General features: G+C 37.5%; 1 protein-coding gene across 1 annotated transcript in view; it reads right to left on the bottom strand.

Moving 5' to 3' along the window:
- ATP11A (ATPase phospholipid transporting 11A) overlaps positions 1–16,855 on the bottom strand; it is a 135,079-nt gene that overhangs the window by 37,677 nt on the left and 80,547 nt on the right. The window contains exons 5-11 of the mRNA XM_059835712.1: positions 16,574–16,681; positions 12,587–12,715; positions 11,996–12,099; positions 9,110–9,160; positions 5,001–5,065; positions 3,340–3,421; positions 1,035–1,185 (exon numbers count right to left, since the gene is read on the bottom strand). Of these exons, the coding sequence (XP_059691695.1) occupies positions 1,035–1,185; positions 3,340–3,421; positions 5,001–5,065; positions 9,110–9,160; positions 11,996–12,099; positions 12,587–12,715; positions 16,574–16,681 (690 nt within the window). The remainder of the gene's footprint in view (positions 1–1,034; positions 1,186–3,339; positions 3,422–5,000; positions 5,066–9,109; positions 9,161–11,995; positions 12,100–12,586; positions 12,716–16,573; positions 16,682–16,855) is intronic.

The following is a 16,855-nucleotide window of genomic DNA, read 5'->3' as shown; positions in this document are numbered from 1 at the left end:
TAATTTGGCATGAAGAAAAAACTTTTTTGTTTTAAATTTGTATTTTTCTTTACAGACATACATGTGTAAAGTACAGTTATACATCATTGTTGTAAATTTCTAGAGCAACTAATGAGAGTGGTGAACACCTGTATGATAACAAGGAAAACATTAAAATGTACATTCACAAATTACCAGAAAAATACCATAAAACTACAGTAAGTTATTCAAGGATTACCAAATTAAATAACTTTCAGGCAGCATCTCATTAATAAATACAGGGCTTCCCTTCCTTCTCTCAATACAAGTAGAATGTGTGCGCATAACCTGGCTTGATTTTTTCAGTGGTGAAGACTTTCTGGAAGCATAGTCAACCTGCTGAGCAGGTTGAGATAGTGTTACTGGTGGTAATGAGAAATCTAGAACATGCCTGCCTAGCGTGTGCTCATCATGCATTTAGGGTAAAGAAGGACATTTTCCCCTAGTCCGACTGCGAGGATTTAGTGAAACAATATTATGCTTTCTGTAGTGCTGGGTTCAGTTCTATACTTTGGATCATCTGGGTATCTATTCTAGACTATGTCTTTGCTCCCATATGGATACTGGACTGTTGTTGGTCTCTAGTGCTCATGACAGTTACAGAGCTGTATGAAACTAAGCTTTTGAGGGGTATTTTTACAGAGATTCCTGCAGCAGATTCTTTTGAACACGTCTGTTACATGATTGTCAATAGTTGTGGGATTCCTTTCAGTCCTGTATTTCTCTGTGAGAGGCCAGTTCTTCAGTAATTCACATAAAGGACAGGAAACTTCAAAACACTTTCAAAAGGCTTTTTACACTAAACCAGACATTTTCTCATCAGTTAAATTCACACATACAACCTTAAGTGCAAAAAGTTAATATACAAGCTTTCTACAAATATACTGTCACCATTATTAGCAAAAAAGCAACAATTCATGATTGGTAAGTAAACAAGCTGTATATACTTTTCAGTAGGATTCTTATAAATTAACAGTTTAGTAAAACTTTTCTGGTATTTTAATTTATTTTCATACCAAATTTCTTTTCCTTTCTGGCTCTGTTTTCTGATTATACCACGGCTCATCACGAAATGGTTCACTCTGCCAGACATACTTCAGGACAGTATTTATTAGTGCTTTACTGATGAGAATACAGAGGTATACAATAAGGAATACATTCATTGATCTAAAAAAAAAACAAAAACAAACAAAAAAAACCCTACATAAGAATTCCATTAGCATATGAACTCCAGAGTTTATTAAAAATTGTGCTTCAGCCTAACATTTGCTGCAAGTCTAACAACACTATGATGTTAAATAACTTCTCTACAGCGTTTTTCCAATGAAGAAAAATATTATTGAGGACCATGTTCTATTTAAAATGTTAACTGCCATAAATTGTCTCCAAAATGTGTGTGACATATTACTAAACCTAGTATATTAGTGAAAACAATAGCACAGATGGAATCATAACAGAATAATTGGGCTTGTATCTGCAGACCTTTTTATGCCATTTCTCTGAACCAATATAAAAACACTCACATAAGTACTTTTATAGAGATGTAAATCTATCGAGAACATTTTGCTATGTAGCTGTGATGGTTTAACTCTTTCTAGACAGACCTAAAAAAAGAAAGAGCTAGAACACTTTGCATTTAAAATTGTATTTTCATTATTGACAGGCATTGTGGAATAATTGCTGGAGGTAATTTAGGAATTAAATTTATATTAAAGGTACAGCATTGAAGAAATCTTCAGGGTGGAGTGTGGCGAATATGCAAGGAATCCATCCCACAGAAGTTCCCTAGGCAACCTTAGATTTTGGCAACACCAGGGGAGCTTGGTGCGCTGACTCTAAGAGAAACTACACGGAGGGTGGAGCAGAGTGAAGACACCGCGGCCAGGCTCTGTGATAAGACGGGAACTGGAAGGTACTATGGAACTGACAAGCTGCGTATTTACTACCCTGAGCTGCATATTTACCACCCTGAGCCAACAATCTGTCATGTTTTGACAAAATACTATCCTTTGGGTGAACTTTGCTCATTATAATCTCATTATAATACCAGAAAACACACCTCCATCCCAAAGCTTCGCCGGGAAACTTAGAAATCTCTATAGAGTTGCTTTATAACTTAACGAGTTTGCAGCCAGGCTATATTACTCATATTCTTGGTATTTGCACATGCTTTGCAAGCAGTAATTTTACCACCGGCAAGCCAAAAGAACTTGTGTATCTGTTGCTTCAATAAACTGCACCATTCACTAATGCAGCCATGAGAGTTCTCATTGAACGCCACCAAATCCCTTAAGTGTGGCTGTGCTAGTTCATGGATCACGACTAGACTGAAAGTGCGCAGTGTTACGAGTGTATCCGTAATCGTGAGAGTTCAATACATTGAATGCGACCGAACTTGTAACACAGAAAAGTTGGGCATCACTCAGAATCTAAGCCTAGCCGCCCCCAGGCCCTCTGACATCTGAGGACAAGCTGGAACGCAAGGGGGTTTATTTTCTGCCAAATTGCCTTGCCCTTGTACGCGACAGGCATGAAGTAAAAGCCATGGATTATACATCAGTAACAATAGAAAGAGACATATCATCATCGCTCAGTCACTGCATAAGAGAAGGGCTGTCAGCTGGTCAGTACTTCTTGCCTTAATCAACGACATCTTTTTTTCACAAGGTTGGACACCTTACTCAGCTGATGATTTCAGACAGCGGAGTAGAACTAGAAAATAATTGTTTTAGAAAACAGTAAGAAACCAATGTTAGCTCATTCCTTGATGATAGCAGTGTCTTCCTTTCCCATCATACATGCCTGTATGGAACTTTTAATTTTAGCTCAACTATGGAAAACCTGCCACAGACAGGCTTTGTGTTACTGCAGTTGATCCAAAGTGAAGTGCATCAGAAAAGTTAGTTTTACTGAATTAAAGACTTAATTGCAATGAAAAGGAATGCTAGGATATTGAAGTACATAATCTTGGAAAACTGTCAGCAAGTGTACTCTAACCAGTGAAAGAAAAAAGTCTTCTGGAACAGCAAAACACATCCTATCTTAAAAAAGGTAAGTAATACATTAAGATGCCTTTTTTTTAACATTTAATAATAATAATAATTCAGTATTGAGAACCTCATTTATATGGCTTTATATGACTGATAAGTAAAATACGATAAACACAAAAAAGTAAATTGTAATTCCCTCTACCTCTTTTTTAATTTAAATCAATGAAACATACACTTTTAGCAAAAATAAAAAAATAAAAAATAAATCCCTTTTTATTCACCATTCAAACATGCAGCCTTCCACCCCCAAAATAAATATGAGAAATTTTACTTTTCTACAGCAGATCGCTTCTGTGATTTTGCCTGGTAATTTAATGCCATCTTAGTTTCCATGCCAGTGTAGATAGCAACACCTGAAATTAAAGAACTTGTTTTACTAAAGATTGCACAGTACAATAATTTCATAAAAGCACAATTCACTAGATTATTATACTCTGTCATTTCTTTAATTCTCTGTAGTCTGAAGAAAAAGAAGAAAGATTTGGATGATACTCAAAAACTAGAAATGGCTTTAATATCTTAGTTCTCAGATGGAAATTTCAAGCAGCACTTACAACCCATTCCAGAGACACAGTTCCCAATTGCGAACATGTCACTATGTCCCAAAGCCAAACCAAAGCTAGGTTTTGAATAAATCTCCTTGCATTTTTAAGTTCTTTTTTTAGCTTTAATGTCAGAATCTAAGTCATACATTGTGAAAGAAAATCCAGATAGGGCTACACTACAGGATATATCCAAGAAGAATAAAAGGCAGCCATTGATTTTGCTTGCTTCAGAAAAATTCAATAATTCATGAAAAGAGTGATCTTTTGATATTATCAATTTCCTGTTGATAACACAGATCGAGAGACTAAACTTCAGAAGATTAAATACAAGTGAAAGAAGCTGTAAACAAGAAGTGAATTTAAAATACTTATTAAACCAGAAAACCTGTAACATTACTAAAATAAAATAATTTAGGATATGGATTGTGCTGGGGTAATGGCAAACACTGCATGTGTCAGTCAGAGCAGAAACAACCACTCATATTAGGAACATCTCTGCCCGATACACAAGTTAACAGCAATATTAAAAGCATCCTCTGAAGTTTACAGAAATACATGCTACCAACTAATTATATTAGTTCATCTATTTTAGTTTACAATTAAAAGCAAAGAGAGCAAGTTTAAATTAATATATACTTCTTACACTCTTTTTGGAGAAAAATTTGCAAGATTTTGGTATTTTAGGCTAAGTGGTTCATGGATATCTATGATCATTTGTCTTGGGAATACATAAGTTTTATATGATAGAGGATGACTTGGATCCTTGTCCCTTTTGTCACCAGCAAAGAGTGGCTTGTTAGAATGGAACTGCTACTCCCAGTAGGCTTTCTTGAAGAATTTCAAAAAAATGTATCTGTTCGTGCTTCCTATCTCTGCTAAAATATTCAGAGTTTTCTGTGGAACAAAGACAATTCATACACATAAAATACAATGGCTAACAGAGAGTCTAATTTTGATTGGGAACTGTTTAAGTGGATTTTTTATTTAAACAGCCAATATTTATACCCAGTTGGGGTATCTGTCTGTTTTGGCAAATGAGCAAAACAGATTTAAAATTTTTCAACAGGCTCATTAACTGCTTTGGGACAACAACATTAATTCACAGTGCTTGTTCAAAAGCCATATATTTACATGAAGAAGTTGAGTCATCCTCACTAATCCTTAAAGACTAAACTATAAAAACCCCCTCCCAAAAATCTCTGTAGTCATTGTACATCATTAATAGTTACTTTACTGCAATACTAGCAAAAATAAACCTTGTAAAAAAGTTGTAAATCAAGTGATTCAATAGAGATCATATGCTCAGTAGTAACTGCAGGGTTGTAACCTTGTTTGATGTTTGCTTATTACTTCAGGGTCCACTTCAATAATCAATAGAAATATTTACCAAAGATTTTTTCTGTATTCTTTAAAGTGGCTCCTCTAAGAAGCAGATTTTCGGATCCTAATGGCCTGCAAAGATAAGTATTACAAAATATGAACATTTAGAGAGAGAAACAGGAGACCTTAGTGGAAATCATGTAAAACAGGAAATTAGTTTTACTGAAATATTTTTATTTTGTGTAACAAAATTACTAGGCCTATTTAAAGCTTTTAAGTTAAAATTAAAAATATATATATGCCTAAAATTAAGGTCATAATTTCACAATTCAAATCTTAAACCAATGCATCTAAACCCCACATATGTAGGTACCTAAATAAATGCCTAAATAATTTTAAGGTGCTTATTTTTTAAAAATATTCATTCAAGTCTTTTTTAGGCTTATACAAACTAGTGTCCTGCATGTTAGAATTACTTATTAAGGACAATACATTTTTCCATTTTATTTTAAGTATAAATGGCATACAAGGTATTGTTTGATACTTACTGTATACATTTCAAGGCATGAAGATGAATATAGGTAAAATAATTTATTGAGGGGTAGGGGAATTAATGTAAGGATCCCCATGAAGTTTAAAATATTATTTTGAAGCATGATATGTAATCACAGAATGACAAGGGTTGGAAGGTACCTCTGGAGATCATCTAGTTCAATCCCCCCGCCAGAGCAGGTTCACCTAGAGCAGATTGCACAGGAATGCGTCCAGGCTAGTTCTGAATATCTCCAGAGAAGGAAGCTCCACAACCTCTCTGGGCAGCTTGTTCCAGTGCTCTGCTACCCTCAAAGTAAAGAAGTTCCTCCTCATACAAATCACCATATGAGTGCAAAACCAAGAACTACTCTATAGACAGCATGCAGAATTGTCAGATTCTATCTATACAGCAATGGAAAAAACCCAGGAAGTTCAGCATTTTTGAATGTTATTCAAAGTGTTCTTGTGGTATGAAACCCCCAAAATCAAGAAACTCTAAAGAAACAAAAACCCCAGGGCCATAACTCTGATGCAAACCCTGAAACTAGTTCCATCTAAACCAGTGGAGTGATGTTGTATGAAAGATTTGGATTATAAGACATTGGGGTATAATGTAGTAAAAAATACCAATTGCTCTCATAGTTTTGTCCAAGGAATACAAGTCTTAATGCCACAGATTTTCTTCTCATATGTTAGACAGAGATCAATCTACTGCTGTTGAGATTAAAAAAGTGTTTTCTGCTTATTTTCCCTTCCTCTCTCACCCAAGTTCAATACCAACCAACTTTATTAGTCAAAAGAATCTTTGAAGTGAAAGAAGTAAAAGACAATTTCATAGCAGATTGTAATAGAAAAATTAGGAAGTCACTTAGCCAGAATGGAGTAACTTCTCACATGCTGGGGTCTAGGATATCACCTGAGTGAGAAGCCTTTCCCTCCTATTGCTTTACCTCTTTGTGGCAAGGACCCAAACAAAATCAGGTACAGCAAGTACCTGGACTGAAAGGATGTTGTAAGGTTTTGCAGGGAGAAAATTAGAAGGGCCAAAGCCCAACTAGAACTTAACCTGGTGACTGCCGTAAAAGACAACAGAAAATGTTTCTATAAATACATTAGCAACAAAAGGAGGGCTAAGGAGAATCTTCATCTTTACTGGACGCAGGGGGAAATATAGTGACAAAGGATGAGGAAAAGGCTGCGGTACTTAATGCCTTCTTTGCCTCAGTTTTTAACATTAAGACCAATTTTTCTTGGGGTACCCAGCCCCCTGAGCTGGAAGACAGTGATGGGGAGCAGAACGAAGCCCCCATAATCCAAGGGGAAACGGTTAGCGACCTGCTACACCACTTAAGACACCCACAAGTCTATGGGGCCAGGTGGGATCCACCCAAGGGTACTGAGGGATCTGGTGGAAGTGCTCACCAAACCACTTTCCATCATCTTCCAGCAGTCCTGGTTAACCAGGGAGGTCCCAGCAGACTGGAGGTTAGTAAATGTGACGCCCATCTTCAAGAAAGGCCAGAAGGAGGATCCGGGGAACTACAGGCCTGTCAGCCTGACCTCGGTGCCATGGAAAATTATGGAGCAGATCATCCTGAGTGCCATCACATGGCACGTACCGGACAAACAGGCGATCAGGCCCAGTCAGCACAGGTTTATGAAAGGCAGGTCCTGCTTGACCAACCTGATCTCCTTCTATGACCAGGTGACCCGCCAAGTGGACAAGGGAAAGGCTGTGGATGTTGTCTACCTAAACTTTAGTAAAGCCTTTGACACCATTACCCACAACATTCTCCTGGAGAAACTGACTGCTCCTGGCTTGGAGGGGCGCACTCTTTGCTCGGTAAAAAACTGGCTGGATGGCCGAGCCCAGAGACTTGTAGTGAATGGAGTTAAATCCAGTTGGCGGCCAGTCACAAGTGGTGTTCCCCAGGGCTCAGTATTGGGGCCAGTTTTGTTTAATATCTTTATCAATGCTCTGGACGAGGGGATCAAGGGCACCCTCAGTAAGTTTGCAGACAACACCAAGTTGGGCAGGTGTGTTGATCTGCTCGAGGGTAGGAAGGCTCTGCAGAGGGATCTGGACAGGCTGAATCGATGGGCCCAGGCCAACTGTATGTGGTTCAACAAGGCCAAGTGCCGGGTCCTACACTTTGGCCACAACAACCCCAGGCAACGCTAGAGGCTTGGGGACGAGGGGCTGGAAAGCTCCCCCGCAGAAAAGGACCTGGGGGTGTTGATTGACAGCCAGCTAAACATGAGCCAGCAGTGTGCCCAGGTGGCCAAGAAGGCCAATGGCATCCTGGCTTGTATCAGAAACAGTGTGGCCAGCAGGAGTAGGGAGGTGATCGTGCCCCTGTACTCAGCACTGGTGAGGCCACACCTCGAATGCTGTGTTCAGTTTTGGGCCCCTCACTACAAGGAGGACATTGAGTTGCTGGAGCGTGTCCAGAGAAGGGCAACGAAGCTGGTGAGGGGTCTGGAGCACAGATCTGATGAGGAGCGGCTGAGGGAACTGGGGTTGTTCAGTCTGGAGAAGAGGAGACCTTATCGCTCTCTACAACTACCTGAAAGGAGGTTGTAGAGAGGTGGGTGCTGGTCTCTTCTCCCAAGCAACAAGTGATAGGACCTAAGGAAATGGCCTCAGGTTACACCAGGGGAGGTTTAGACTGGATATTAGGAAAAACTTCTTCACTGAAAGGGTTGTCAGACACTGGAACAGGTTGCCCAGGGAGGTGGTGGAGTCACCATCCCTGGAGGTATTTAAAAGACGTATCGATGAGATGCTTAAGGACATGATTTAGTGGTGGACTTGACAGTGTTAGGTTAACGGTTGGACTTCATGATCTTAAAGGTCTTTTCCAACCTAAATGATGCTACGATTCTATGATAAGTCTCTTCCTTGCTGGTAGACAGAAGATCCTAGGCAGAAAAGACAAGACGACTCATGCCTCTCTTGTACTGCTTCATTTTTCTTCTCTATTTGCTGGACAAAGAATGTCCTGGGCTACAGACCGCTCCTTGAGCGGAAAGCGCCATACTCCCTTCAGGATGAAACCTACTTCCACAGGAGGCAGACCCTTCTAGGTGCCAGACCCAGGGTAACAGATGGCCACCTCCTACATCAAATACAAAATGCATTTCCCTGGATGTTGCCTTCCTGAACACACACAACATCATGGACATTTTAGACAAACGTACAAACACCCTTAGTAAAACTAAACGTGGTATTTGGCATGTTCAAACTCTTCAATTTCTAAGAAGAAAAATGAGAGAAATACACAAGTGATACTATTCATATTGTTCAGTGCATTACCAAGACCCCATGCAATGGGGCAGTATCATGGCAGTATTGTACAAGCACTGTCAAAATCCTGTCAACACCATTTATAAACTAAATACATGTCAAATAAAAACTGAAGTTGAATAAAGAGATAAAAATATAAAATAAGAGAAAGCTATCTTATTAAAAGATGAAATATTTTTGATATATGAAGTAACAGTCTGGAAACTTTTAAGAGAAAAATATTCTATCAATAAGACAAGGAAGCACAATGTTGGTGAACCAAAGGTAATTCTCATTATTGATATTTATTCAACCCTGAAAATGTTGAATGAGTAGAAACTCTGGATTTTCCCTACCTTGCAGTAGGCTCATTCCTATCATGGTAAACATTTATTCGACCAACAAATCTGCAAGGGAAATATACAAGTAGTTTAACAGCACTGCTAATTTGTGTATTCTTTTGCATATATGTCCCAATATTTCATTTTTTTTAATGCACATTACAAGGACGTATAATTGTCTCTAGATACAGATATATATACACACCACACATACATATTTAAAAACAAAGCAAATTACTCTCACTTTTAAAAATATGTGGTAATAGATTATTTGAGAAATATTTTCTAGAAAGTATTACAGTGAGCAGTTTCCAATTGAACATGCTTGATTATCCAGAACATAAACAAAAACATAAGAGATACATATGGTTATATTTAAAACATGTAAATAGAAAAATATACAGAACAGTAAGTCAATGTAAAATCTGCATATAAAAAGATATGAGATTATAAAATTAGGAATAAATCTTCTAAGTAGACCTATTAGCAAGAAATAACATGAAATCTTATTCCCTAAACCACCTGAGGTAAGGCAGTGTAATTATTATCCTTTACAAAACCCAAAACCTACAACTGAGTTCAAAACAAAAGCATAAAGACAATTAAGCACTTTTCCTTCTGAATATCTCTAAGTACTTTCATCTATATGTGGTGGTTTGATCCTGGCTAGCAACTAAGCACCCACTAGCCTCTCACTCATTCCCTCCCCAGCAGGATAGGGGAAAGAATAGGAAGAGCAAAAGATAGATAATGACAGTTTAATAAGTGAAGGAAAAAAACCCCAGTGATGCAAAGGCACCACCTCCCATAAGCAGACCAATGCCCAGCCAGGCTCCAAGGAACAGCTACTTTGGAAAGACTTCCCCACCCCACCCCCCGCCCAGTTTTGTTGCTGAGCATGACAGTATATGGCACAGAATATCCCTACAGTCAGCTGAGGTCAGCTGTCCTGGCTGTCTCCACTCCCAGCCTCTTGCCCACCCCCAACCTGCTTGCTGGAGGAGCAGAGTGAGAAACAGAGAAAGCCTTAGCACTGTATAAGCACTTTTCAGCAATAGCTAAAACACTCGTGCGTTACTAACACTGGTTTAGTCACAAATAAAAAACATTACACCGCATGGGCTGCTATGAAGAAAATTTACTCCATTCCAGCCAGACCCAGTATGCTGTACTTGCAATACCACTGTCCAAGCGGGTAAGCTCAAATCAAAAGGGATTAAGCCAGGCATTAGCATTCTGGATGGCAGAGGAAACTGGGGAGCTGATGGGTCTGTTACCCTGAAAGGGAACCTCTCAGGCTCAGAGGAGTGGCGATCTGTCTGCTGAAAGAATATACACCACAGTAGAGCCACGTCTGAAGACATAGTACAGTTTGTTATGATGCATCATGATGTAAAATGATCATGTGCCTTTGGAAAGAAAGATTTGCCACTGTAGTTTGTTGATAGGTAGAATGCCAAGTAAAAATTAGCAGAGACACAAGCTGTCTACCAGTAAGCGTTCTCATTATTTGCATGTCAACAGTTGTCCCAACAAATTCCACCACCTATAATAGCGTAAGCTTCAACTTCCAACCATTCACCTTGCGAGCCAGGTATTTAAAAAAGGATCGAAACATTCATGAAATTGGTTTTCTAAAGAATCTGTTCTCTTGCAGATTTCTAGACCAGTTCCTTGGTCACTGAGATCAGGGAAAAGAGATACCCCCACACCTCAGAAATAAGCGATGTTTTCTCTGCATCTCCAACAGAATTTGCTGACAAAAGAGTGCATTTTAGTTTGCCACCATATTGTTTTCTGTGTATTATTTCAGCTATTTTTACTGCAGCAGGAAGAACAACTGTTTCCTCAATGGTATGTGGCTTTTTGTCTTTCACTATTAAGAAAGAAACCTCAAAAGAGGCTTCTAAAGATTTATCATTAAGTTTAGTGAGATTTTGTACAGTACTTTTGTAAAATATTGAGTATTATATTACTTTAAACATTGCTAAAAATCTGTAGAGGTTCTTCTTCATGTTCTGGATGCTTAGTTTTCATATGTCTTGCTAATCATGATGGCATCATACTATCATTAGCTAATATCTCAAAGCATATAGGGTGAGGTTCATCATTAACAATAGCAGATGTAAATCTATATTTCAAATAGTCTTGACAATTTAAAATTTTTCTGGCCAGCTTCTTGTCAGATCTGATTAGATTGGCATTGGTTTTACCTTGTAATGTGGATGATGAAGAGCTCATACTAGGAGTGGAAGTGTTTGCCATTTTCTTGTTGTTCACTTGTGCTTGCATTGTTAGTATCATCTTCAATCTGCAGTTTCTTTGCAGGAATCTTTTTAAGCCACTTGACCATTTTGTGAGGGTTACTTTAGTTAAAACTAGGTAATATAATCCATAAATCCACCTAACCAGGCACACATAAACTGCAATACTTTGCAATACGCTGAAAGCAAAGGAACAAGAGAGGGTGCCACTGGCAACCTCTCCGCATTGTAGAACACCCTCTCTTCCCTCGGAGACTCCTCATGAACTTTATGTGACATGGGACTCTGACACACAGACTGAGTAAGGGTACCAGTGCCAAGACATATATAAAATATTAGTAAAGCTTAATTTCTTTCTTATTTTTTAGATTAAAAAAATAGAAATTCAAGTTCTAAAATTTTCATCATGCACCCCAATGGATTTTCATGTGCAACCCCCTTTGCAGACCACTGCCCTAGAGCAGACCCACGAACTAACTACAGGAAAGGAGCACGGATGGAAGACTAACCTGACTTCAAGCTTATTCTGGGGGCCCACTCTAACCAGCCAGATGCAGCCAGTAGCTTTTCGTTATGATATTCTTACAATTTATTGATAGGGTACCTTAAATGAAATAGGTAAGAATTATTTTCATACTTATAAAGGTCAGGCTGAGGTTGTTCACATTCAATGGTAGCATGCAGTGCATCGATTTCTTGTTCGCTGTGAAATGCCTTTGTATCTTGAACAGCGTAGTAAGTCTGGAATGAATAAAAAGGTGTAACTAAAATAAAAAAGGAAGGACAGACATACAAGACGTTGATCTGCACATATACTTCAGTTCAGCATGAAACAGATTTATTAACTTTTACATAAGAGCTCATAGTTCAAGTAAGATACACCTTTAAACGCTCCTAATTGGGCATCTTCTTACATTATATGCAAGTACATTGCAGCGTACTCTCAAATCAGGTCACCGTGAAAGCATTTAAGTACAAAAAAGTTGGTGCATTACCTCTGTAATCTGCATGCCTATACTGGACACAAACAAAAATCAGAAATAAATACATCTTAAAGCTTTCCATAAAATAATGATACTTTAAGAGAAATTAAGTCAACTGGTAGAAATGTACATTACGCAAGTTAGTGTACCTGCTCACACATAGAAGCATGAAGTCATATTACGATCTGTGTAAAAAATTAAGTGCCAACTTTGCCTTAAAAAGAAAATGTAGAACATTTAATTACTTTATGACTGGATTCACCATCCAAACTAGCTGTTGTAACGAAACATGTTCCATCTCCTCTACTACTTGATAGAAATATTAAGTCACATGGGAATGTTTCATCTTCTTTTACCATTACAATATCTCCAACCTATGGAAAAAACACAACAAAATAAAATGCATTTATCATTTATATAGCAGCCCAAATTTCAGATTTCAAAACCAAAACCTAGGTTCACTCAAATGTCTTGAAAATTCATCAATTTTTATTTACACCAGGATTTTACCACAAGAGTAAAGAATTACAGAAATATCTCTGAAAAACTGAATCACACCTTGTGGAACGACTAAGGTCTACTACGTACTACCTTTCCACTCAGGATAACCATTTTGCAAGTACAGTATTACTAAGTTTTGCAACGCTATTTGAGAGATGGAAGATACTATCCTTGTTTTAAGACTAAATACAACAAAACATTGCTTCAAAAACAGCTAGAGAAGTGAGCTACTCTTGTTGGCTCTTGAGCATAACCATCTAGCTCCGAATAGTATAATTAGAGATAGCTGAAAAAGCTAAGAATTCCAAGTCTGCCAATGAAAACAGGATAAATTTTCAGCAGAATTTGTGACTAGAATTCCATCCTATTTTTATCCATGTTTAAAGGTGAGCAAATTAATTTTAATTCATGCAAACATAGGTAATATCTTACATCCAGGAAGCCAACCAACTATAAATTCAAAATACTAGTGTAAACCATTCATTTGAGAAAAACAGCCTTTGATACATTTTTGGAGGTCATCTTTTACAAAGGTATATTTAAAAAAAAGAACAAATGGCAAAGATATACTACATGTTTTAAGAATATCCAAGTTTCAATAAAAATCCCATCAAAATATGTAATTTTTGCAATATTTCATGTAGCTCAACATCTGTCCAATATACTTTTATATCATAATTTATTATCATAACTTTCAGCTTAATCATTGTTCTCGTGATACACTTACAAAGCTAAATTCCAATATCCTTAGCAGTTGGCAGGAGTCAGTTAATTCTAGTTAAGCAAAATAATCTGGTAAAAATCAGCAACAGTAACATCTAAAAATAAAACTGTGACAGCTTAGATAAGATTTACTAACACGTACTGAAGAACTAGGATGATGACAATAAATGAGATTTAACTTCCTGTAGATATGAAAAATGCCTTTTTTTTTAACCAATAGCAATGAAAAATTGCTATGGAAAATTGCAGATTGTACATATGGCGTGGGGGAATACAAGTTGCTAAGCATACTTGCAACAATCAGGTATGAAAATTAACAGAAACTTCAGTAAGAAGTTTGCTGTCTTTTGTGTAAACGATGGCATCTTTTTGAAAATCACGACTTTAGAGCGGTACAGTTTACTAATTTTCAGTCTCTGAACAAAAATTAGAGACACATTAAAACAGCACAATAACAAGTGGCTACTCCATTTCTAAGGAAAAAAGCTGTGCTTTTAACCAATCATAAAAAGTTTTGGGCTGTTCAAATTTAGGAAGGGATTAATTTCCTCATGCATTTCCTTTTGATTAAATGACTTCTCACTTATTATTCTGCAGACCCAGGAAAGTGAAGATACGTAGTGAGACAGTGAAGGGGTAGGTTTGGAACCAGAGGCAGTGAATGTCTTGGCTGGAGCCAGCCTGAACAATACAGAGCCTTCATCCCGATGAGCAGCGGACCCTGATGGACCGGACTACTGCTTAAGTTGCCTTATTCTTCCAAGATGTGTCTTCAAGAGAACCTGCCTTTTTGCCACAAAATCTTTCATAATTAAAGATTGTGACTTGATAAATTATAATAAAGCTCTCAAAGTGAGAACTTTACCAAAACCAGACAAAACACTGTTAGGGAATTATCTTGAATAAACTGTTAGGTGACAGACACCTATTCCGAGAAAAAACTATAAGAACACCACATAACTCTTGATTTTACTAGCTCTCTTTACCACTGAAAACAACATTAATTTAATTATCAGCTACCTAAAGACACAGCGATATTACTGCAAGTTTAATCACCTCTACAGATGCCATAAAAGGAAAAATCAGAATTCTTCAGAACATCGAATCTGGCCAGAAAGTCAGGAGGCCGGTTTCGAGAACAAACCCCTCCTGACAGTAAAGTGTCACTACAAGAACAAGCATGAGAAAAAAATGCCCACTGAGCAGTTGCCACTGTCAGTTGTCACTGAAAACATTTACACATCAGAAAGTGAGTTTTTAGGTCCAACTCAAAGACAAAGGAGTCCTCTCACTTTTTATTTTCACAGATCATAGTGTTGAATGATCCTTGTTATTTATTAATTAATCTAGAAAGATTCTATCTGTAAGCCATGTCATACAAGTCACCCTGCAAGCCAGGAGCCATCTATAATACAACAGCCTATTAAAACAGAAGTTAATAATGTAAACAATTTGCAAAAGAAAAAAGGCAGGAATATGAAAAAACCCCAAAACAATTAAAAATACTAGCAAAGAGCATCTTCTAAATAAAATTTAAAAGGTGTTCTGACAACATTTGCCACTGTGTCAGCTAAAGATGTAGAGGACTGAGCCAGGCTCTTTTCAGTGGTGCCCAGTGACAGGACGAGAGGCAATGGGCACAACCTGAATCATGGGAGGGTCCATATAATTTTCACTGTGCGGGTAACCCAGAACTGGCACAGGTTGCCCAGGGAAGTTGTGGAGTCTCCCGCCTTGGAGATATTCAAAACCTGTCTGGACATGGTCCTGGGCAACCAGCTCTCAGTGGCCCTACTTGAGCTGGGGGTTTGGACCAGATGACCTCCAGAGATGCCTGCCAACCTCAACCAGTCTGTGATTCTGTGAAAAAGAAACCTCATCTTTTAAGCAATTCTCTTTTTCCTTTCTTTAATGTCCACAGGCTTTAGGTAAAAGGGTCTACCTTTATACTATCTAGTCTGTTTTCTTGAGTAATACAGGTCAGAGAATTTTACCCATTTACCTATACATACAAATATCCCTTTCCATGCCAGTATTTCCTATGCCTGGCTCTCCTATCATTTAGTTGCTCAAAATAGAATCTCTGAAAGGCAAAGAATAGGGGAGAAATTGAGGAAATATAGGCAATAGATTAATTAATGGAATACAAATTCCAGTTACGTGGTACTTCATTATTTTTATTTGGAATATTGAACTTTTTAGTTACATACATGGAATACTCAACATGTGACATCTTAATTTTTTTTATTACCGGGAAGCCCTAGGCAGAAGCTCTCACACTCAAAAGGAAGCTCACTGCAGAAAGGCTGTGAACACTGTAGAGCCATTTATGCCCAAACAAGGCAGAGCAGAAAAAGATATCCCTAACAAAGATACTAGAAATAAGGACATTCCAAACAAATGTCTATCAAATTTGCTGAGTTCTAAAAGAGAATAATGATGAAAAATTAATCTCCTCACAAAAAAAAAAAAGCAGAAATTAATTTCTGAAAATAACTTTCAAAATACCAGGAAGGGAATGTGGCAGCCTTCAGAAGGCCAATGAAAAGGCTGTGATTTGATGGGTAATTAAGAAAGTATTCTGTATGTGTTGCATATATATGTATGCATATATGTGTTATATACATAGTACAAATCAGTAGTATTGACTACCATAATCAGGCTTAAATAAGTTACTCATGTGCATAACCACAGAGGACCAAAAATGGAGAAAAATGGAGAAAAGACAAAAGACAAATCATGAGTGAAATTCCAAGTTAAAAAATGGAAAACAAAAGGAACAGCTATGAGAGGAGTTAATAAAGCAAAGATAAAGCAGAAACATATCTAGCTTCTAAAAATACTTTATTCAGAGGCATTAAATTAAAAATTAGTATATTGTAGGTCTAATCTCCATTAAACGTAATAAACACTACAACATCATCACACTACACTTCTGTATAATTTGTTTTACAAGAAGTGTGAAGTAAAGCCTGACTCCTAAAATCTGTTAAGTCATAGTTACTTACTCTCAATTTTCGGCTTTGCTTTCTAACCAGTTTACCATGTTGAATGAAATGAACAGGGCATTGGTTCATTGCATTATCAGCTTTATGTCGAAGCCAATCTTCATAACCCTAGAAAACAGCGAAATGGAATGACACAGTGATGCACATTTGGCTATAAAGACACAGAACAGGTCTAGTTAGCAACAAAAATTTAAAAAATTATCCTGGCTCAAGAAAGGTAAAAAAAGAAAATACTCTCACTAGAACAAATGAAATAGTGATACACGTCAGTAGTACAGTCAT

This window comes from Gavia stellata, chromosome 1, assembly GCF_030936135.1.
Source record: "Gavia stellata isolate bGavSte3 chromosome 1, bGavSte3.hap2, whole genome shotgun sequence".
Lineage (NCBI taxonomy): Eukaryota > Metazoa > Chordata > Aves > Gaviiformes > Gaviidae > Gavia > Gavia stellata.
Note: the sequence above shows the minus strand (reverse complement) of the source record. Positions and strands in the feature narration are given on the sequence as shown.